Below are 21,858 nucleotides of genomic sequence, written 5' to 3'. Positions count from 1 at the left end.
TCTGATTTAATCAGACAAATAATTTCTTGATAAACCTGTGTTTAAGCCATATGGAGTGGGACGAGAACGGGAAACTTGTTTCCAAGTCCAAATGTGTAATGACTGCAGTGGGCTTTCTCGCGGTGCTATGCATATTAAGGCTAATCTCCTCTAAATTCCCTCTCTCTCCTCCATCCTGGCAGTGAGACCTGACAAAAGTTGAAAGAGAAATCCTCAACTGCAGTACTCACTAATGAGTTACTAATGATGAAGATGTTGCTGGTGCTCAAACAATTAATGACTTGTAGACCCGGACTGGCCGTCTCATTGCGCTGGGCAGAGCTAGTCCCCGGCGGCGTGCTGCTCCCAGCTCCGGTAATTGCCCAATGCAGCATGCTCCGGGATTCCTGGGATGCCCTATTCAGCCAGTTAACCACAAAAATTTTAGTTCTAACTACAGGTCTGTTTAAGGTAGATTTAAATGGAGTAATTTAGAAGGCAAATGAAAGACTTGAGTTAAGTAAAATACTTCAAGCTGCTACATGCTTTAAGTGCAAAGTAAAATAGTGTTCTGAGCGCGGGGCTTGAGTCTGATATGCTGTCGGATGATGTGTTATGCCTTGGAGGAGACCTAGAAACCCTTTCTGGTGGTTTGTCCCCCAATAAGAGGCTCCAAAGAGGGATGGGAGCATTCCCTATTGCTACATGTACTGGGCATTCCCGAACAAACCGTCTGGGAGCTGCTCAGACCTCGCCTTGAAATGCACTTTACAGCTTCAAGTCCTGTAGCCTGCAAAACATATCTTGTACCTGTAGGCTGCCGAAACCCCGGTATAGTTTTAATATTTTCCGCTGCACCCCATCAAAGCGGATCTAGCGTGTGTTTGAAACGATGAAGTATTGGTTTGGGATCCCAGCACAGAAACTGCCGGGCGCTTGCTGGGAGCGCTGGGTCGGGCAGAGGGAGCAGGTCGGAGTGACACCACCACGGCACTCGCCGCTGCCGGAGCGGGAGCAGGCTCGGCACTGGAGGCTGCTGACTGCAGATGGGATGTGTCGGGAGCAAAGCGGGCGCGAGATGAGGCTTGACTGCTGTATTCCCAAACAGCCAGGGGGCTGGGACGGACGGACACGCGGCCGGTGGCAGACGGGAGCTGGGTCCCGGAGTCAGCAAAGACAAAACTGCTTTAATGCCGCGCATGGCTGAGCAGAAGGATGCTCACTGGGCAAAACTATTCATGGAAAATAACACCGGGCAGCGTTGGTTTCCTCTCCCTCTTCTTTCCCCCGCTGCCCCAGCCAGGGGCGAAGGCTGCTGCTGGGGACGCCCCGGCTCTGGCTCGTTTGGCTCGGAGCCCGGGGCGACGAAGACGTCACGTGCGGTTCCACCAGCGCTGAGTCCAGCAGCGTTCAGTGCAGTTTGGGAGATGAAGTTCACCCTGTTGTTAATTTTTTAAGATTTCATTAGCTTAATTGGTGTCGATGTTGACTCATCAAGCCTTTGCCAGAAATGTAGCACATTAGATTGTTTTTTGTTTGTTAGCTTGATTTTTATTTTTTTAAGGAAGGAGCAGGGAACACGACTGTGTATAGCTGTGGTGGGCTGCCAGATTTCTTTAGCCTGGCCCCAGCAGAGCAAATACAGTGTACAGCTACAGGCAGGCAGCAGGCATCAAACGACCCTAAACCAGCCCAAATCCACGGCTCCTTTGAAGCAGCAGCAGAGAAGAGAGGAATGATTAGATCAGAGGCCTTAAAAGTAATGGTTTCTGGGAGGCCTCAGGATGTCCTGATGAGGTATTAGAGGAAGTAATTCAGGAAGAAAGGGACAAATAACCACCTCCGGAGCCCGGCTGACCCGCGGGGCCGGCTGCATCCGCGTGGGACGGAGCTGCGGTGGCTGCACCGCCGGCCCCGGCACGCAGCAGCGGGGATGTTTGCTGTTTGCTCAAAGTGAATGGAAACACAGAGTGCTGCTGCCTGTTTGGGGAGGCATTGGTATTTTTTGCCTCGCCGGGGGTGAATGAGGAATCATCTTCTGTCTTCCCGGATTTTTTATTTTTCTGGGGTCATGTAATGAGTCAGCTCTAATGGAGAAGTCCCGTGGAATTAAACAAGAGATAGAATCAATATGGTTCCATAGAAATATAATTGGGTTTTGTAGAGATTGCTCTTAAAAACCTATAAGGTGTAAAAGAAAATACGGCCTTATTGTAGTTTCTGAGCCATCATGTAACTGGGGTGTAACTATCCATTAAATTCTGCAGGATGGATCAAAAAATCCATAAGGAGGTTTTAATTCTCCATTAAATCCTATGGAAGAGCTGGAACAGAACCGTATTAATTTTCCCCGAGACAACGCTTCTTCCCTCCATTAGTCTGTAATAAGTTCAGCAAGAGCTCCATAGACAGCAGGTGTATTTACACGTGCATATTTTTATGAAAGTTTTCCAAAGTCCCCGTGGCTAAGCGATGCTTTATTAAAATGAAATTGTTTAACTTCACTAATGTTTTCCTCTCCCCCTCCCCTTTCTGTTTCTTTATTAAATAGGATTTGGCTTCGTAACTTTTGAAAATGAAGACGTGGTGGAAAAAGTCTGTGAAATTCATTTCCACGAAATCAATAATAAAATGGTAAGTTGTTTCTGTTACGCAGCGCGTGTCGGTGGCAGCGAGCTCTCGCCCTTTGTCGCAGACGTGTGCGGTGCCTGGGTGGTGGCCCTTTGGGACAACCTTCGCGGTGAGGTTAATTAGGTGCTGGGCACAGCGTACCCAGCGCAGGCGTCGTGGGAACAGGAGCACGGCTTGCTTGGACCCTGCTCCTGTCCCCCTTCCAGCAGGACGGGTGTCTGTCCCCCCCAGGAGCACAGGCGTTGTCTGCAGGCTCAGGCAGCCGCCCCGGGGCAGGTTTTGGTGTGGGAAGGCAAAGGGCTGACGATGGTGTGCATCGACCTGCTCAGCTTCTCAACCAGCCTTGGAGAAGCCCTCCTCCTCCTCCCCGCCGGCTCTTGGGAAGAGCCGTGGCAGCCGCTGAACGGCTGCGTTGGGGCTTTTCAGGAGGGAAGTGGACTGGAATAGCCATTACAGACTGTGCTCCCAAAATAGCCGTTCTGGTCGAGCTCCCGAGTCCTGATAACTGCTCTGACGTTGCTGCTGCCTGCTGGACCATGTCCCCCGGGAAGTCATGGCTCTCTGCCATCAAGCTGCAATCACTTTCCACCCAGGCCCTACCCAGGAGCCAGACCTGGGTGAAGTTTCTCCTAAATGACAGTCAAGTCTCAGGTTGCAGGTTGCCCTGTCAGTAAAGCCACTGAGCCAGATGAAAATGGGCATTTGTATTTCAATTGATGCAGTAACTTAGATATTTTCAACTAAAATATTCTTTTTCCCTTTGTCAAAACATCCTTTGCTTCTCAAATGTGTATTCAGATATGCATTGTATATTGGTCTGATACGTGTTCACAGACTTTAAATTCAATAATAGAGCTTTTAGTGTGGATAAGATCAAAGCAATCTCCTTGGCATATGCTGGAGGCCTGATTCAATATTTGACTTGCTAATTTTTCCCAGGGCACTGAAATAATATTCCTCATATTGTTCCTCACTGCAATATGCATCTGAAATAAAAGTAAGGGTCCCCTTGGCAAACTGAGTGGTGGGATGGCAGGGCAGGGCAGGGCTGGGGCAGTTCCCCTTGCCCTGCGGGAAGCCTCTCGTTCCATCTCGGATGGTGCTGCAGGCTTTGCCTCTGCCCTGTCCGAGCATCTCGCCGCTTCCCCAGCCGCCTCCTGCTTCTGGGGTCTCCTGCCTGCCACCAGCGATACCTCGCCTGAAATACGTGTGGGTTGGGGGGGAGGCTCGTTCCTCTGTATATAGTTACTAAATGCTGATTAATGTGCGCTCAAACAAAACAAAAAGAACGAACCCCAACCACCCCCACTCCAGCATCCAAACGACAGACCCAGCAACAAATTAGAAACACTTGGAACGTAAATTTAGGTAAGATTGTCAGTTGGGAGGGAAGAGCTGCAGTGCCACGCTCCAGGATTTTCCTACTGCTTCATCCGGGTGGGTGTGTGTCATGTTGTACTCCGTAGGCTTGGTTATTTCACACAAGAGGTTTTTCTCTGGAGCAGCTCAGTGCTGCCCATATTGCCCTGGTGAGGTGCTGGATGTAGGCTGGAAGGAGCAGCGGGGTGCCGGTGCATCCCGGCAAAACCGGTGCCAGCAGCAGGGCAGGGCGCTTTGTTTGGCGCTTCATAGCGGGATCTGCACTCGTGCGCTGTAAAAATCTTACCCAGGTGTTGGCAGACCCCTGCTAGGGGAGGGGTGGTGGGAGAGCTGTTGGGAGGATTTCTTCCCAGATGAAAGGCTGCGCAGGAAGGTAACAGCAGTGCAGGGAACGTGGAGGATGGGACGGGGCGAAAACACTCGAGGAACATCACAAAGAGCAAAAGAAACAGTGTAGGCTGTTGGTGTTTTGTTGTTGCGGATAATTAAGAGATATTCCTCCCGGCTCTCTGTGCCTGCTTGGGGCATGATCCGGGTGCCACGATGCTTTGAGCATTCTCTTCTTTTCACTCCTTCTACAGCACTAATTTTAAAAGCAGACTACGAGGGAGGAGATGAGACATGGTCCTGTCTTGGGACTGACTCATCGTATTGCTGATGCGTCTGCAGATTAATTTCCAAACCCATGCAGGGGCAGGAGAGCTTGTGCACGCGTGTGTGACCGTGAGCTGGTGCAGATGGCTGGAGGTGACACGCAGCCGGCTGGGGGTCAGGGTTAGGTGCGGACGTACTTTCCGCAGCACCCTCAGAGACTGACCGCTCCTGCTTCGTTTTTAAGATCTCCCCCTCTAGCGCTGAGCTGCGAAGGGGATGGGTTCTTGCAGCCCCAGCTCGAGACGATGGGGTTTGCAGCTGCTCCGTGAGCTGGGACAGGGACACCCCGTCCCCGTCCCTGTCCCCATCCCCAGGCTGCTCGGCTGGGGCATCCACGGCTCACCCTGAGCTCGCTCTTTCTCATCTCCCGAATGTTGTCATTTCCCAAAGCGTGGGGGCAGGCAAAGGGTAGCGGGGCTGCTGTTGTTCACGAGCCTATTTCTAGCCTCCCGTCTCCCTGGCAGGCTATTTTTAGCCCACCCATTCTGCTTCTGTTGCCATCCCTAAAGCTTAGAATGTCAAATGTAATATTAAACGAGCAGTGGGAAAGTGAAAAGAAAATGCCAGTGAGGTATTTAATAAATGAAACTTGGAATTTACGTGGGAGGCCAAAGATGCTCTCCAAACATTGTGGGGGGGATCAAATAAAACCCAAACCCCAGAATACTGTTCCTTTGACACGAGCAGGCTGCTTTGCAAAGAGAAACCTGGTTTTCTAAGGGGGTGCAAAAGTAGCTGGAAAAGAAATGTGATGGAGTAATTTATTTTCCCTTAGATCCCACTGTGATAGAGTCATTCACATCACAGGTACGGTGGGACTAGTGCCAACAAGCGGTGCTATGAGCTGAGCTTGGCCCAGGCGCATTGCACTGAAGTCAGGATCTCAAGTCAGACTCTGGAGCAGCTGACAAAAATGTTAGGCTGTTTTAAAATAGACTTTGACGCTGCATAGCACATAACAGCGCTGTGGCTGTTTCTCTCTCTCATGGTGGGATTTTGTGGGTTTTGTGGGTTTTTTGTTGTGGGTTTTTTAGTGTATCAGCACTCTTCAGGCTTCTCCCTGGACTGGCAGCCTTCGCTGTGTGGTGACGTTTTAGATGTGTATATCATACACCACGTGCCTTTGAGTTTTCATCCAAATAGCTTGTAGTCTAAGGCACCTCCATCCCTGGAACGACTAAATTGTGCGCCACGTGCAGAAGGCAGGAGGGAGCACGAGACCACCGGTGCCTGAGGTCCATGCAGCAGCGGGGAGCAGAGGAAACACGACGCGCAACCAGCAAACCACCTCCAACCTTGCACAGACATTTTGGGAAGCCACTGGGTCCTTTGCCAGTTGGATGTTGTGGAAGGCAGAGGTCAAGCCCCAGATGTGGTGCTGGGCCTCATGTATGATCCTGCTGCCTTTCCAGTTGGTGTCTTACTGGTGGTGGCAATGGGTTTGCTGGCTGTGTTGGGGGGGATGCATGTCGTGCTGCTCGGCTGTTCACAGGCATGACCCTGGGCTGCAGGCGTTTGGGGTGCTGTAGGTAGCTGGTTCTGGAGCAGATATCTTTGGGGAGGCTTGACCAAATTGACCCTGCCATCTCTGCGTGCAAAGCATCTGGGTCAGGGAGTGGCTGGAGGGCTGAAGATAAGATGTGGCGTTGGCTTGCCCAGAAGGCACATCAAGGGACAAAGGGGAAAGTTATAGGACATGAGAGGTTTGCTTGTGGGCATGTGCTTCATCTGGATCCAGAAATCACCCTTCTCCCTTGTGAGCAAATGGTTTTAGTGCTGTAAGCATGTTCTGATGCTTTTGTCCCCAGTCTGCAAAGCCCATGAGCTCATCACACCTTGCCATTCCCTCACCCCTCCCAGCCCTCCATGGGGGCATTAACCCTCATTTTACACTCAAAGCAAATAACCAGAGAGTTAAGAAACAACCTCCAGTGGCCACGAATTAAATGTGGCAGCTCCAGTTCGAGGACCTTACTGCAATCCCAGGGAAACTCGTTGGAGTTGAGGTTGTCCCTTCACTTGACACGTTTGTAGGAGTTATCAGAAGCGAGCTGTCATCGTGGATGGGGCATGCGGGCACCAAGGCTAAAAGCGTGCCTGCCCATGGGAGGTCTGGTTGTCAGCAGGTCACGGGAGAGCGTTGCTGCTCCTTGTTTCCTACTGTAGGATCACTACCAGCTTGTAGAGCTGGAGCCTGACACGTGGCGGGATGTTGCGGGAGAGCATGTCTGGGCACTGGTGCGAACTGTCGTGCGAAGAGGCCGATGGTCCTAGTGACAGGTTCTCTGCAGGGCGTTCGTTGCAGTGAGGGTGATAGGACCCCGTGCAGGATGGTGCTGGGCAGGCAGGTACGCAAGGTGTCACCGGTGCTAGGAAGAGGCTGAAGGTGCGGTAGCGTTGTACACCCCATCTGTCAGCTGAAGGACACCGCAGACCGCTTGCAGGTTGGATGCATTCCTATAGTGTTGTCTCCAGTGTGCTTTAAATGATGTTGCTCGTGAGTCGTACGGTGACGCTGCCCTTGCCAGGGTCTCCAGGGGTGGCTGGGTTCTCCAGGACAAGAAGGAGTTGCCCAGCGCTGGGTGTCAGCAGGTGTTTGGGGGGCAAACTGAATGGATGAATTGCAAGAAACTCTGGCAGACTCCTCTGCTCACCCGTAGCTGCTAACTTTTCCTCTTACGGTCTGAGGACACGCCATCCCATTGCCCCACCCCACCTTTGTCAATGATCTAATGCATTTTTTAAATATGCCTACAACCTTTTTTCTGTTGCCTGGTGTAGCCCTGCCGTGGCAGCAGGACGGGGTGAATACAGATTTCTGTGTTAGAGGAGCGATAGTTTTGGCTTGCCATGGCATGAACGACATGGCGTCCCCAAGGTAATCGAATCTCAACTAACTATGAATCGCACGTTGCTGGCAAGACAAAGTTGCCTTGTCTTTGGGTGGTAAAATGGGGGTTTGTGCATTGTGAATATGTGCGCATTCTGCTTTCCTCAAAATAGCCCTGGTTTCCCTGGAAAGCTGTTAGCCACGGGTTTTTTGAGACATCCTGGTGCTGAGAGCTGACAGCCTGTTTTGTTGCGCTGGGTATAAGAGGCTTTTCACTCCCCATCTCAGCCGTCCTGGGTTCTAGTGGCTTTGACTGCTCAGCTTGACCCAAGAGTACCCCAGTGTAATGTTAATTCTCCAAACTAGACTAAACAAAAATACTGAATTTTAGTTTCCCTGCCTTTTTTTTTTTTTTTTTTTGCCTTAGAGTTAAAACTTTCTTTGTTAGGCTGCTGAAAGTGAAGCACATCCCTCATACAGGGGAGGTGGAAAAAATCTGGAAATTATTAAGACGCATAGAAATACTGAACTGAAAGTTTGTGCAAGATCCAGATTTATGTACAAAGTACCCGCATAGGGTGGGCTCTTGGGGGTGATTCGGTACAGAGCTGAGCACTGACTCGTAAATCCAGATATATTCCCTCTCGGAGAAGCCCCATTGCGCGTCCCGCTTTGCCGGCACACGTGGGACGTCCCTGCTGCCTCCAGGGTTTTACCCTCGCGGTAACCGTGGCTGCAGGATGGTTACGGCCATCTCCATCCCATTCCCCATGGAGGAGTGGGCTGGCTTCTTGCAGAAAAGCAGCCTGGCCCCTTTTTTTCCACTTTTGCTGCCTCTGCTGGTGACGAGGCACCGGCCAGGCCCACCGCTGGTCCACTACCATGGGGCTTCACCTCCTGTTGCTGCATTTTCCCCGTTCGCCGACAGGATGGGTGCGTGGGCAGCTCCTACAGGGCACCTCGAGGCCTGACGTTGGTGAACGGGGAGTGCAAAAACCTACCCGAGGCGTGCTGCCGGGGCCGGGGTCGCGCAGCCCCTTCCCGAGGGATGGTGGAGCAGGGCCGGGGCTCCTCATCCTGTATTTTGCATGTCATCCCTCCCAGGGGGAAAGAGTCTCTGCTGGATAACGGAGAATATTTTTGTCCTCAGTATGGGGTATATTTGTTTACAAAGGCTTAGGAATTATTTTTCTTTCCTACTGGTGACTTTTTCTTCCCCTTTAAATCCCAGTTAAAACTTCTTTGCAGCTCACTGCCATTCCCTTTATATCCTCGTGTGCTGTGAAAATCATAAATTACGCTAGTCTTTCAGAGAGCAGCGGTAGGCTGTTTTGTGGTTGCAGAAGCTAATTACTGGGTTATTGTTTCTAACGGTGCTAATCCAAACTTCATTTTCCTGTTAATTGTCCGTCGAGCCAGGCTAGATTGTTTTTATCATCCTGACTGTTCGCAGCACCAGCGGCCGCGAGGTGTAACCAATGCCACCGTGACATTTGGAGTGGTGGCGAACCCGAAAAACGCCGTTGCGAAATGAGATGACACACTTCTGGTGCTCACCCCCAGTCGTTTGGCTGGAGAAATTAGATTGGCATACTCCTGTTAAATGCCCCTCTGATTAAAAATAAGCGAAGGACAGTTTCAGAGGATATTGCGGAGCTGTTGTGCGGGGCGGTGGGGAGGGAGGCTGGCGCTGGCGCTCGGCGTTTTGAACTCGCCGTGTCCCTTGGGCGGTTGATGGAGAGGGCGGGTAGCGGCAGGCTTTGGGGCTTTCTGGGGCCACCGAGGTTTCGGGGGGGGCACGCAGCCCAATTAGGCTGAAACCCACCATCAAGGCTCAGGCTTAAGCCTCCTTGGGAAGCTCTGAAAGCTTCATCCCCGCGGGGCTGGGCAGTGGGCACAGGTATCCTGCGCTGTCCTCGTCCCCAGCCCTGCTCTGGCAGCGGCACCTCGGTGGGCGAGCACCCGCCTGACAAATTCAGTGATGGGAAGTTTCCCGTTTCCTTTTCTTTCTCTTTTTGCCTTAATATCAGGGCCCAGGAACCCTGGGGGGCAGTGGGGGGCTCTCCATCACGCGCACAGTGGCACACGTGCCTGTGGGAGTCTGTGGGTGTGCAGGGGTGTGCAAGGGACAGGGTGTGCGGAGGTCGGTGGCCCCGGCTGGAGGACACACCGATCCTCGCCGCAGCTCTCCGTGGGATGTTTCTCTCCCAGACTTTCTGCCCCGACAGCGCTGAAGAGGAGACGGAGGGAATCGCTGGCCCGGTTGCGGCAGCGCCCGAGTTTTGGGATGTCTGGACAGCGGGTCTCTTCAACACCGCTCTTGCTCTTGCTCCTGCTCGCCCGTTTTCCCCATTTCCCTTGCGCAGGGCGGTCCGGGCTCTGCACGCACACCTCCCCGCTCCAGCTGTCCCCAGTCCCTCTCTGCCCTTCTCCCGCTGCCTCCTGCAAGGACTCAAATGCTTCTTGGCAGAAAAGTGGCAGAAGTTGAACTCCAGGAGGCTTTTCACTCCCAACTTCACTGGTTTGGGGCAGCCTGTTTGCAAGAAGAGCGTGTTTTGACAGCGTTGGCAGCGTCTGAGCATTGTAGCTTCGGGAAGTGTTGCAAGCAAGCAAAGTAAATACGGTCTGTGGAGGTTTGCGGCAGAAAGGGGGGAGTAGGTGGTTTTGTTTAAAATACTCCCATTACAGTCAGTTAACCTTTATGTTACCTAAATGAAAATTGTATAAACCTGAAATTTTCACTGATCGGGTTGCCTAGGAACAGGCGGTTGGTTTTCATAAGACAATGAATACACAGTCACCGATCGGGCTATTAGGCACCGAGATGTTTAGCCCGTATTATCCTGCATCCCCGGGTTTGCCTGGGGTGGCTGCCTGCTTTCGCGCGGGGCGCACGCCCACCGTTGCCCCCTTGCGCGAGTGCCGGAGGCGATGCGGGAGACGCGACCCTGCTTGGGTCCGACCCTCCGCGACCAGCAGCCCCGTTCCCGAGCCCCTGCCCGCGGGCAGGGGGTCCCACGGCCGGGACAGGAGGGTCGAGGGCAGCGGGGCTGCCCGTGGCCGTGCCACCACGTCTGCCGGGAGCACGGCCCCAGCTTGCGGCATCCCCTGCTCCCGCTCCTGTCTGGCCGGGAGAGGGCTGGGGGGAGCGTAAATGTGCAAAGAGGATTGAGGAACTGGTTGAAGAACAAAGTTAGAGGCATAAAGCTCAAAACTCTGGATTCAGCCCGAGACCCTTAGCCTTAGACCAGCGATTCTCATCCTGCAAACCGTACAGGTGGGGCAGACGGCAGCTTGGGGCTTCCCCGTGCAGGGCTGTGCTGCGTGTCTGCACATTTTCCTGTTGCTCAGAGCATGGACTAAGGTGTAGAGCCACAGAAATGCGTTGGGATAACTCTGGTTTGCCCCAAACCAGCTTACCAGTGCGGCTGTAGGGCCAGTGCTGAGGGGAGTGCGGGGGCAGTCTGCTGGGGGGGGCGGCAAGTCGGTAATGCCAGAGCTAGAAAATGTGGGAAAGTGCTTTATTTCTCCCTTTTCCTATCCAAAAAGAGGCTGGGAACCAGCACCCGGCGGTGTGGCTGGGGGTCCTGGGCGTCCCGCTGCCGGCCGGGCTGGCTCGCCACTTCTCACAAGGCGTCAGTGGAGACTCGCCATGTGGTTCAAGTGGCATTAAGCAACTTCAAAAGGCAGCAGGAGTAACTGGAAGTGAAAGAATGCAGATCGTTTATTAATAGGGTTTACAGAAATTTTCTGCTGGGTAGAAATATTGATTCTTTATTCCTATTTTAAAAGGAGCTTTTTGTAATGATCACTGAGAGTCATTTTCTGTTATCGATTGCAATAGAGCTGTGCTGGAGACCTCCCTCCATTCATTCCACGCCCGCGAGTACCATTGAGAGGGAACGCAGCACAGGTTTTCCTTTCAGGAACATGGCAACTTCTTAAATCAGCATTTCTGTCATCTTTCCAGTGGGGTTTTGCTATGTGTGTTTAAAGAGACATACACATTTGCTCTTTTAAATACGTTTACGCTATTCTTAAAGTTCACCTTTGAGGGGGAGGCGGTGTGGGGAGGTAAATGCTAAAAATAAAACTCCCCCCTGAAGTAGATCAGTTCTGCATTTGACATTTACATGGAATTCATTTGCATCTCATTTGTACATGTTTCTGCTCAATAGGTAGAATGTAAGAAAGCACAACCTAAAGAAGTGATGTTTCCACCAGGGACGAGAGGAAGGGCACGTGGATTACCGTATACCATGGACGCTTTTATGCTAGGGATGGGAATGTTGGGTAAGTGCCGTAGCCACCACACGTCCCCCGGAGCCAGCGGCTCCCGTGTTGTCTCCCTGATTTCTGAATGCTTAAGCTGTAGGGATGAGCAAATCCCTGCACCTGTGTGGGTGCGAGTCTAAAACTTTAGCAGGGGTGGAGTGGGGAAAATAATCCTGTCTGTGGTAAATGATTAACTCCCCCCCCTTCCTGGAATATAAAAATTTGCATTTAAATGGATGTTTTAAATAGCCTGTTTTACTTTTACTCGCAAAAATAGAATGATGAAAGATGCAGTGTGTTCATTCTGACTAAAAATGATCTCTCCCCTTTTTTAGAGGAATTGAGTCACACATTATTCCCCTTCTTTTAAAGGTATCTTTGACAGTTCAGCATAGATAATTGAAAATCTTGCCGGTTCTTAAATGGCATACAAGATGGAGAAAGCAGGGAGATGCGTAAGAGTGTAGGTCGCAACAATAATTACAAGTTTCAAGGAGATGGAACGGTATTTTAGTCCAGAGTATTGTGTCCAGAAAATACTAATTAAATGGGATAAATGATATTTAATGGCAAAATTCTATTTGTGCATGAGGTCTATTTAGTTATAATTGGTTCTCATTTGTTTCTGCCTAGATAGTTGTTCTTTCTATATAACGTGACAACCTCTCGATACTCTGTCCTCAGATTTACTAAGCCGAAATGCTGCTAACCCATTGCCGACGTATTTTTGTAAAGCCCCATATATTTTCAACTTTCTGTTCCCTTTGTATCACTGGACTTGCCCTCGGTTGTCACCTGCTGTGTCCATAAAGCATGCATGAACAAGAGGGCATCTGGAGGTGTGCCCAGGCAGAAATGAGCCTTTCCCAGGCTAGCGTCCCTGGTACGCGGCCCCTCCAGGATGCTCTGAATTTTCTGTCCTGGGTTTAGAAGATCCCAGAAACTGAGCACAAAAACCAGCCTCGAAAGCTGGTGCTCAGTTGTCCTGAGCTCTGCCAAGCAGGTCCACAGGCTGTCTGAGATGCTGGAGGACCCCAAGGCTCCTGGAGTGGGCGTCGGGTCAGAGGACTCGGTTCCTATGAGTATCAGGCTGTTATACTGAGATGTCTGACTTGAGGCACCGCTTGATTTGATAGGGAAAACTTCCCTGCCATGTTTGCTTTATCTCTGAATTAATAGTACTTCTGTTCGTGTGGCTGGAACGATCCATTTCTGGGATGTGTAATTCGGTTATTTCAGCTGATCATCTATTTTTCTGTCCCCACACTCCACCGCCGCCCTGCCCCATAGTGTTTGGAAATTACATTTTACGGTTAAAATATTTATCTTCTTCTAGTCGGTCTGTGATTTTGTTACCTGTATGTTCCCAATGTGCTTGAACATATGTACTCTATTTCTGCTGTTTCTCCTTCTTTTCCGCTCGTGGTGCCTGAGGTTTGGGGTGGTGGAGGTGGTGTGTGCCGCCTTGCTGGCCAGTCCCACCAGCTGCTGGAGGAGAAAGCTCAGGTCACCCTGGGTAGGCAAAAAGACCCCGGGCAGTCTCACTCTTCTGCTCACCATGGGCAGAGTTGCCTCAACCATTCTCCTCGCAGCCAGGCAAGGAGCGAACGGAGCCAGGGTCCACCCCAGTGAACTGAAGGGAAAATTCAGCCCTCAGGTGCGGCGCGAGTCATTCCCACTGGGGCTGCCTCTCTGGAAAAAGATCGTTTCGAGATGCAAGAATTAAGGGAAGAAGCCCTCAGCGAGCAGATCTGCTTCTGCGCAGAGCAAGTGCCGCGGGTGCCTGTTGGCAAATTCCCGTCCCGCTGCGGTGGGGTGGGTCGGGTCACCCCGACCGGCTCTGCTCCGGCCGTTCTCGCAACATGCTCACATTAGATTTCAAATCAGGGTGACTTGCTCAGAATTAATGATTGATTCGTGTTGAAGGCCAGATGCTTCATTATCTGCTCTTGCTGGTTTTTTCATCTTCCAAGTTCCTGCTTGCTACAGTGGCACCGTATTAAATAATTAAGTGCTAAACAAGGAAATGGCAACACACGAGAGCAAGGCTGTCCGTATGGCTGTTATAAATCCCTGTTTTCAAAGGCTGCCTGTAAGAGTTGGCTTCAAGGGGCCTGATGGGCAGTGGCTCAGCGGGGAGCCCGAATCTCTCCTTCCCAAGCCCCCCCAGCTGCTCGCTCACGGTGGGACCCCATCCCCGCAGGGAGAGGGGCATAATTAACCCATCAAACGATGAGGCGCACAAAGTAACGTACCGCCGGAGGCAGCGTCTGCAGTAGGCGAGCGTTTTGCTGAGGTCCCAGGAGGCTGGTGTCTGCCCTACCCCGTTCCTGAAACTGAAACAGAGCGATTGGGGCTGCTCTGCAAGGATTTTTATACCTGTTTCCAGAAGCCCTTGTTCAAGGTCACCTTCTCCAGATGCTGTTCATGGGCAGAGGAGGGAATCAGAGGAACGAACGCACGAGACAACCCAAAGGAAAGAGTGGGGAGCGACTCCCTCCAAAGCTATTAAGGAAGTTGGTCTTTTTCATTAATCACAGCCTCCCCAAGGAGCCTGCAGCAGCCGGGGTCTAAAGGTGCGTAGGCAGCCGCTTCTGTGCTGATTTGGTTGATTGGAACAAAATTAAAGTGTTCTTCTGAAAGGATTTTTTGACTCCGAGAGCACGGGCAGGCTGAGCCTTTTGCCAGGACTGCTTCTGGGCCGTCTCGGGCTCTGTCTGCTGATGGGATGCGCGCAGTCTTGCGGGAGATGGGGAACTTTAATTAGCCACTCTGCATAAAGAGCAGGCTGGAGTGGTTTCAGTTCCAGTGATCTCTCTCCCTGGCAGCCCCGTGGATGCCCGTGAACGGGCACCGTGTCCCCCCAGCAGGCAGCGCACACATCTGCAGCCGAGTGGGAGCAGTTCGGTGGCCGAGAAGCTTGCCGTGTGCCCAGAAGAAGCCTCACCTCTGTCACCTCGTCCTGGCGTGCAAACCAGGACCCCCATCGCCCAAGGGCGTGCGGGTGTCACTGCGTTGCCCCACGGCTTTTTGCCTTCCGTTCAGGTCTGTACCTGAAAACTCGGAAAAAAAGAGAGAAAAGAAGAAAGCAACCGAGGAGCAACGTTAATAGCAGGTTGTCTCTGTCTGCCCTCCCATCTGAAGCAGCTCTGTGCGTCTGGGATGTCACGGCTGCCGTTGCGGTGATCCCGGCGGTGACACCCGGCTCTGGAGGGGACCGCTGCGCTGCTCCATCTGAGCTGGAGCCCCACAGCACTCGTTTCTTCTGGCAGTGGGCATCTTAGACTTGCTGGTGTTTCTTATTAAAGTTGGGCTCTTTTGAACTCGCAAACTGCTCCAGAGACGGGAGCGCTTGGCCCGTAAAGCTTACACCCCCAGCCTGCCGAAATGATGGCTGATGTGAACACCAGATTTCAGAAGGTCTCTAACAGGCTGCTTATATCACTGCACAAGGCAGAGCGGGGCTCTGCATTACTGCACACGTTCAATCTAGGTAGGCTGAACTCATGCATAAAAGAAGCTTGTGCCCTTCAAAGAAAGTCATTCCTTTTTTCCATCAGACTCTGTTTAATAGAGTAGCAGCTGCCTCTGAGGCACGATTCAGGAAGGGGAGCCCTTCGTTAGCGCAGGCTTCCCAGGAGGCTGGCGCGACTTACCGGAACCCCGCGGGCTCCCGCCGCAGCACCCGCTGTAGCCATCGCTGATGAACGCAGCTGCGGCCGGCTTTAGCTTAGCTCTTTAATTCCCTTGAAGTAGGAGACAGGTCAACTTTGTTGGACCAAGGGAGAAACTTCCACAGCAGACGTGTTTCTTCTCCGTAGCTGCTTCCTAGGGCGTGACCACCCCCTGTGTCTGTAGGAGATGATTTTTGGTTTGCATTCCCTCGTGCCACAGGTGCTTATGTCAAGGTCACAGGACGTTTCTTTTGAGAAAGACCCTGAACGTTTTTATTGCAGCATGGGGCTATGCTCTGGGAGAAGGACCGTGCCTTTCCTTGGAAAGGACCTGGCATTCCTTGCTCTGAGCAACATTGGGAGACAATAATTTTCTTGCATTTACTGGAGCATTTAAATTTATTTTGCAGAGGTCCCCAGGCCCCAATGAGCTCAGTGTTCCCACATATTAACCATGAGCTTTGTCCATCTCAGATCACCAAATATAAAAATGAAAAGACATTTCCATTGCTGGGTTCAATGGTTGTGGACACTTCCCCGCCCGGAGCAGAAAAGCCGTTTCTCCATCTGGAGGTGCTGGTGGGACGGAGGGGAGTCAGGAGTCTGGCTGGAGTCTCCTGCCTTTCCAGTGACCTTATGCAGGTGCTGTGTCAAGCTGCTCGGTCTCCAGGGCCGCAGATCGCCCGTGCAGAATGGAAGGTAGGGCAGTTTGCCCAGTCTCCCCTTTTGTAGAATGCGTGCAAAGCTCGGACTTTACCGTGGGCCCACCAGGATGGGCTTTAGCACCAGGAATGCCGTGATGCCCTCAGGTACGCTGTTAGTAGAAGGGTCAGCGTTACCTGTTGGCAGTTGTTTTCATCCTGGAAGCAGAGCCTTTGCTTTCCCCCGGGAGACCGTCTCCGCACCGAGCGGTTGCTCGCACACTGCGGCGGTAACGGACTCCGCGGCCGCGTTGGGTGTTGCCTCCACCAAGAGCACGACAGCCGGTAGAACGTGACCGTTGGGTGGTCAGCGTGGTGCTTCCAGCAGCCGTGGCTCTGACCTGGCATGCCAGCACTGTCCGGAGAGCACCCAGCGCAGGGCAGGATCTGGCCGGCTGCGAGACGGGGCTCCGCAAGGCTCCAGCACGTGGGCTGGGAGTTCACCCAGCCTGCACGGTGGGTGCGTCGGACCTGCTGCCGTCGATGACAGAGGCAGGAGCTGGATGGAAGTGGTGGTGTGAAAGCGGTGTTGGTTGTTGGTTAGAGTTCTGCTTCCGTGGCCAGGAGGGTCTCGCTTCGGAAGAGGTAATCCAGGCAAAACTTGGATTTTTGGTTTAGCAACAAAGGATGATTAGAGAGATTGATCATTCCCCAAGACTACTGAAGCAAATAAACTGTTCGGTGCCCAATGCAGGATGAGAATGGCATCTAATGGAAATGGTGGGTAGGTCAGCATGGCCATAATTTGGCTTGATGAAGCATCCACATGGGCATGGTGTTAATGCGCTATTGATATTCAGCCAGGCAATTTCCCCTGCGTGGATCAGGCTTTGACTCGTTAGAGCAGAGCTGGGCACTGCAGCAGTAAATGAAGAGGAAAATTGAAGTAATGCTGTATTATAAATTTATGATTTCATCTGCCTGACCTAGAGAGCGTTGAGCACTGGCGATGCAGGCGAGAGCCCCCCCAGGCAGCCCCGGGTTTGCCCAAGGAGAGCGGGGCTGCTGCGGTGCCGCACGCTGCCCTGGGCTTGGAGGCGAATGCACCGGGGCAGGAGCATCCCCGGCCCCGCAGAGCATCCCAGGGCAGGCCAGCAGAAGAGATGGCATCCTGCACCGCACTGCCAGCTCCAAAAACCACTGCGGGCACACGGGCAGCTGCCACCCACCACCGTGCCGGTTCGGCCGGGGACCTCACCAGCAGCCCCCGCTCCCCAGGGCAGACCTCAGGCACTGCCCGGCACGTCGGTCCCCCGTGGCCCCAACGGTTGCGAGCTGACGGATCCGCTCCAGAGTCACTCGAATCAGAATGAAACTTATTTTTTTCCACTTGGCAAGGAGAGGGGCTGCGGTCGGACGCCGCAGAGCGATTTTTCATGGTGGAGCTCGCAGTGGTGTTAATGGCGCTACTTACTTAGCAAACAATCCATTTATCAATATTGTTGTTCTAAAAAAAAAGGAAAAGAGGTTTGTAAAGCTTAACTCTGAAAGATCTGATTTAATGACAGAGGTGATTAATTTCTAAAGGAATCCAGCTGTTGAGCTGTGAAATAAACACGCAAGGGCTAAGCGGTATGTACACATCGCTGAAAGCCGCAACGTGCTGTCCAGGGATCGCAGGGCTGCTTTCCCCTGGCACTGCTTAATCCCATAATCAAAATTCATCCAAGCATTTTTATCTTCCAGTTGTAGATTATGATTAATAGTACGTTATATGTATATATAAATCTAATCAGAAGTGGAGGGACTTGCTGCGGCAGAAAAAGAGCTGTACGATGTATGAGTACATTAAAGAATAAATAAAAGCAGAGATAGGAGACCCCCAGAAGAACCATTCAGCTGCTAAACGTGTTCTCAGGGTCCAGCCCAGCTGCTGCCGTCATCACTGCCAAGATTTCCACTGACTTCAGATGGAGTGAGAGCAAACTTTTCGTGATGGTTTCTTGGTCTGGAGAGGTCTTTCCTGGAGGCTGGAGGAGTCTGGGCTGATGCTGACAGTCAGCAGGAACGTCACACAGCATTTATTGCACTGGAATTGCAAGGGGTAGTTCCTGTTTTTAAGAAAACCGAGCAAGGAAACGCTGAGGATTGGAAGCGAGGTTACGGTTTTAGGAAATCTCCTTAGTGTACAGGATGGCTCATGGCATCAGCCGTACTAGCTGTAGCAGACAGCCACGGTGGGACCGGAGAGGACAGCTGTTTTGCATAAGGGCTGGAAAATTAAAACACGGGGGGGTGTCACAGCATGTGACCCCTCGGCTGCTGCCAGCCCACGCACGTTTAGGGACCGGGGTGACCTCCAGCACATACGCAAACCTGCTGCTGCCCGCAGAGTGAAACCCCTCTGCCCTGGCCCAGTTGTCGGAGCTGACCGCCTGCGATGCTGGCGAGGCATGACCGGGTGACGCCGTGAAACCCTCGGCCGAGCGCCCGCGGGGCTGACCGCCGAGCGGTGGTCCCTCCGTCCATCAAACGCCCGCCGGTGGGCCCCCCGCACCCTCTGCCCTCTTGCCGACACTACCTTCCGCTCCCGGCCGCTGTGTTAGAGCGGGCAGGGTTGCCACTTCATGTATTTACTTAAGCACCTTTATTAACAAAATGGTCTCGAGTGGTATTTTTCTCGTAATAAAATTTCAAAAGCTGCCTGAGGTTGGATGCGTTTCTGCGCCTATCTCAGAAATTGCTTTAGGAAGTGGCTCTTAGAGCCGGGTCTTACTTTCCTGAAAAATTAAAAGCTCTTTGACGCTCTGGCTCATTGCTGTTGCTGCCTCTAACTCTTTGATGTGTTAACTGTTGTCCTTCACACTCCCGGGATAAAGAATTACTACTACCTTAATCTCCAACTGTCAATAGCTCTGAAGCAAAGTACATTCATTGTAAGCTCTCCAAATGTCAGAGCAAACCTGTGTTATGTGTTTAGCCTTAGCATTTGGCATTTACTCTTCCAGCTAACAAGTATGCACAGTCCTTGGACTTCAGATACCAAAGTGCATGTTAATTACCTGAGTGACAGGTCTTATGCACAAAGCCAGGCAGGGAAGTGAGCAGGAAAGCCGGCCGGCTCTAGATGTTTCTATTCAAGATAATAATGAAACCTTTCTGCAGTTTTGCATGAGCGGAATAAATCTTGGGTTTTAATACCTTCTGTAAAATCAAGTTTCACCCATCCTCAATGTAATTTTGCATTGTATTTAAAAAACAAAAACCCTTTATTAATCTTCAAAATTCGCTTTCTCTCTCTCTTTTTTTTTTTTTTTCTTTTTTTTTTTTTTAACGTTTCTGTGATCAAGGTTACCCGAATTTTGTTGCAACGTATGGCCGAGGATATCCTGGATTTGCCCCAAGTTACAGCTATCAGTTCCCAGGTACGTACATTTCATTTGCAGATTTACTTTTTCCCCCCTCTTTCCTTCTTTTTTTTTTTTTTTCTTTTTTCCCTTTTTTTTAAATCCATAGCTGCAAGCTGAGACAGGCAAGTCTGCAGGGAGCATCTCACACAACAACAAATTTTTTTATTATTTTAAAACAGATATTTATATATACATATTTTAAATACATTTTTACTAACGTGTAAATTGGTACTGGTTATTTGAAAACAAACTTCTTAAGTTAAAACATGAAGCAACAGAGATCATTTAAGAGCTATTACCCGCCCTTTGATGGGTTTTTCCTTTCATATATATTATAGAGATACACACCGACACGCACACGTACACAGAGACTTGCACACACGTTCCCATACTATCCTGCGGTAAGTGTTTATTCATTACCAGTGCAGTCTTGGAATGAGAGGTCCAACCTTCCTGCGTTCTTTATCGATAGCTCCGGTGTCCTTCACAGAAAGAGTTTCTAGCACGCGTTGGTGGTTCGGTTTGGCTTCGGTTTGGTTTCCCCCCCTTCTGCTTGGCGGGGCAGCCAACTGCTGCTGCAGCGGGACTGGGTTGGGGCAGCCGTGCTGCGGACGGGCTGTGGGACACGGCGGGGATCACGAAAAGCCCTTTCCCGTTCCAGCACGTCCCGCAGGTGGGACTGAAACCACCCAGGACAGCGAGGTTCCTTTCCTTTCGCCCTGGGCTTTCCCAGGCAGCACTAACAAGCGAAGCAACGCTGCTGTGTTTATGGCTTACTAACAGCTGAAGCCCACCGCGGCGAGGAGACCCCAGTGTGCTGGGCGTTAAATTTGGGAGCGCGCTTGTCGCGGGGGGTCACGGACGAGCGGTCCCACTGCCCGCTGCCACCCAGGGGAAGGAAGGGGCAGCAGCTCCGCGGGGAGGAAAACCAAACAGAGAGAAGGTCCTTCAGGGCGGGTGAGGGTGCGGAGGGATGCTCGGCTCTACCTGCGGCACACTGGGGCGAAGATGCAGCCTTGTGTTCGGCTCTAGGTCATTAGGATGAAACATGGCATTGGAAGCGTACGTATTATTAGCATCCGTAAGACAAACAATGTCCTTGGGACAGTAGTTTCTGTGCAGCCGGTTTTTTTTAATAACACCAAGGGAAACAGTGGTGTTAGGCGTTCTTTTTCAATTTCAGTTCACAAACGCTAGGGCTGTACTTAGAGCTCATCTGCCTCTTCCCCACCCGCGCTACACCTTCCCAAACGGAGCCGGGTCCGAAACAAGCAGGGTGTCAGGGCTGGCGGCGGAGCTGCTGGGGCAGCGTGCCGGGCAGGGAGGGTCGGCAGCGGTGGGGGACGGGGCTGCTGGCGGTGACGAGGCCGCTGGAGCTGGCGGGCAGAGGTCCAGGCTGGCAGGATTGCAGCCGTTGGTTGAATATAAGGAGGATCAGAAGGCGTTCGCGTGTTGTCTCACACTTCCCTCCCAGGCCCTCACGATTCCTTGTACCAGCTGATTTGTACGAAGACAGCTAAATGAGAGACACCTTTGATAAGTTAAATGATGAAAATCGGCAGAGCTTAGATGACTCTAATTATAAACACGTCTAAAGTGAACATGTCTGCCAGCTTACAGCAGAGGTGCCTTTTGACACTAGCCCTCATTATATATATTTTTATTAAGGGCCTGGTTTTTCAAAACGGGCCTTCCAGTTATTTGCTAGTTATTTTCAGTCTCTTGCAGAGATTGAATACACAGAAGAAAATCCAAGTAGATTGTCACCCCCGAAAAGCAGGTGAACCTGACTGTGGGCACCGGTTGTGCCGTTGGGAGCAGAGCAGCGAAGGGGAGACGCTCAGAGTCCTCCGCTGCCTTGCTTGGATTTCCCTGCCCTAAAGCTCTGCCCGTGTTGTTTGCTCCAGTCCCGCTCAGACGATTTATTCCTTAAGAGCACTCAGAACTGTTAATAGAGTTGTTAGGCGGTTTTTCTCAGATGACTTGGACTCCGGTCTCTAGAACACGACCCGTCAGAGCAGCGTGGGGTGCGGGAGCCCTCCCTGCCGGCGGGCACGGCACGAGGGGTTTGATGCCCGTGGGCAGGACGGGGTGTCCCTGTTCCTGGAGTCGGGCATTTTGGAAGGAGGAATGTTGGGGGCAGAGCGCCCTGTACCACAGCAGCACAGCTCAGGGTGCGAGAGCGCCTTTTGGGAGCGGGTCAGGATTTCAGGATGGGGATGCACCAGCGTCCGCTGCTCTCACCTGCCACGGGGAAAGACCTTTAGTGCCAGGGGTCGAATAGCATAAACGTGGTTCCAGCACACAGTCCTCCTCCTCGAAAGAGCCCAAGCCCCCCAACCCTTCCCTTCCCATGTTTTGACGCTTGCAGAAGTGCCCGTGGG

At 51.9% G+C, this 21,858-nt stretch overlaps 1 protein-coding gene across 26 annotated transcripts in view; it reads left to right on the top strand.

The window, feature by feature from the left end:
- Window positions 1-21,858, top strand: part of MSI2 (musashi RNA binding protein 2) — a 255,284-nt gene that overhangs the window by 196,028 nt on the left and 37,398 nt on the right. For all 26 annotated transcript variants that reach the window (XR_012651119.1, XR_012651122.1, XM_075033009.1 and 23 more), the window contains exons 8-10: window positions 2,531-2,613; window positions 11,653-11,767; window positions 19,415-19,489. Coding sequence is in view for 24 of the 26 variants with exons in the window: in XM_075033009.1 (XP_074889110.1) it covers window positions 2,531-2,613; window positions 11,653-11,767; window positions 19,415-19,489 (273 nt within the window). In the remaining 2 variants the exon portion in view is untranslated. The remainder of the gene's footprint in view (window positions 1-2,530; window positions 2,614-11,652; window positions 11,768-19,414; window positions 19,490-21,858) is intronic.

The sequence above is a fragment of the Buteo buteo genome, chromosome 7 (assembly GCF_964188355.1).
Source record: "Buteo buteo chromosome 7, bButBut1.hap1.1, whole genome shotgun sequence".
NCBI classification, from domain to species: domain Eukaryota; kingdom Metazoa; phylum Chordata; class Aves; order Accipitriformes; family Accipitridae; genus Buteo; species Buteo buteo.
The sequence above is the reverse complement of the archived record's forward strand: the minus strand, read 5'-3'. Positions and strand labels throughout refer to the sequence as shown.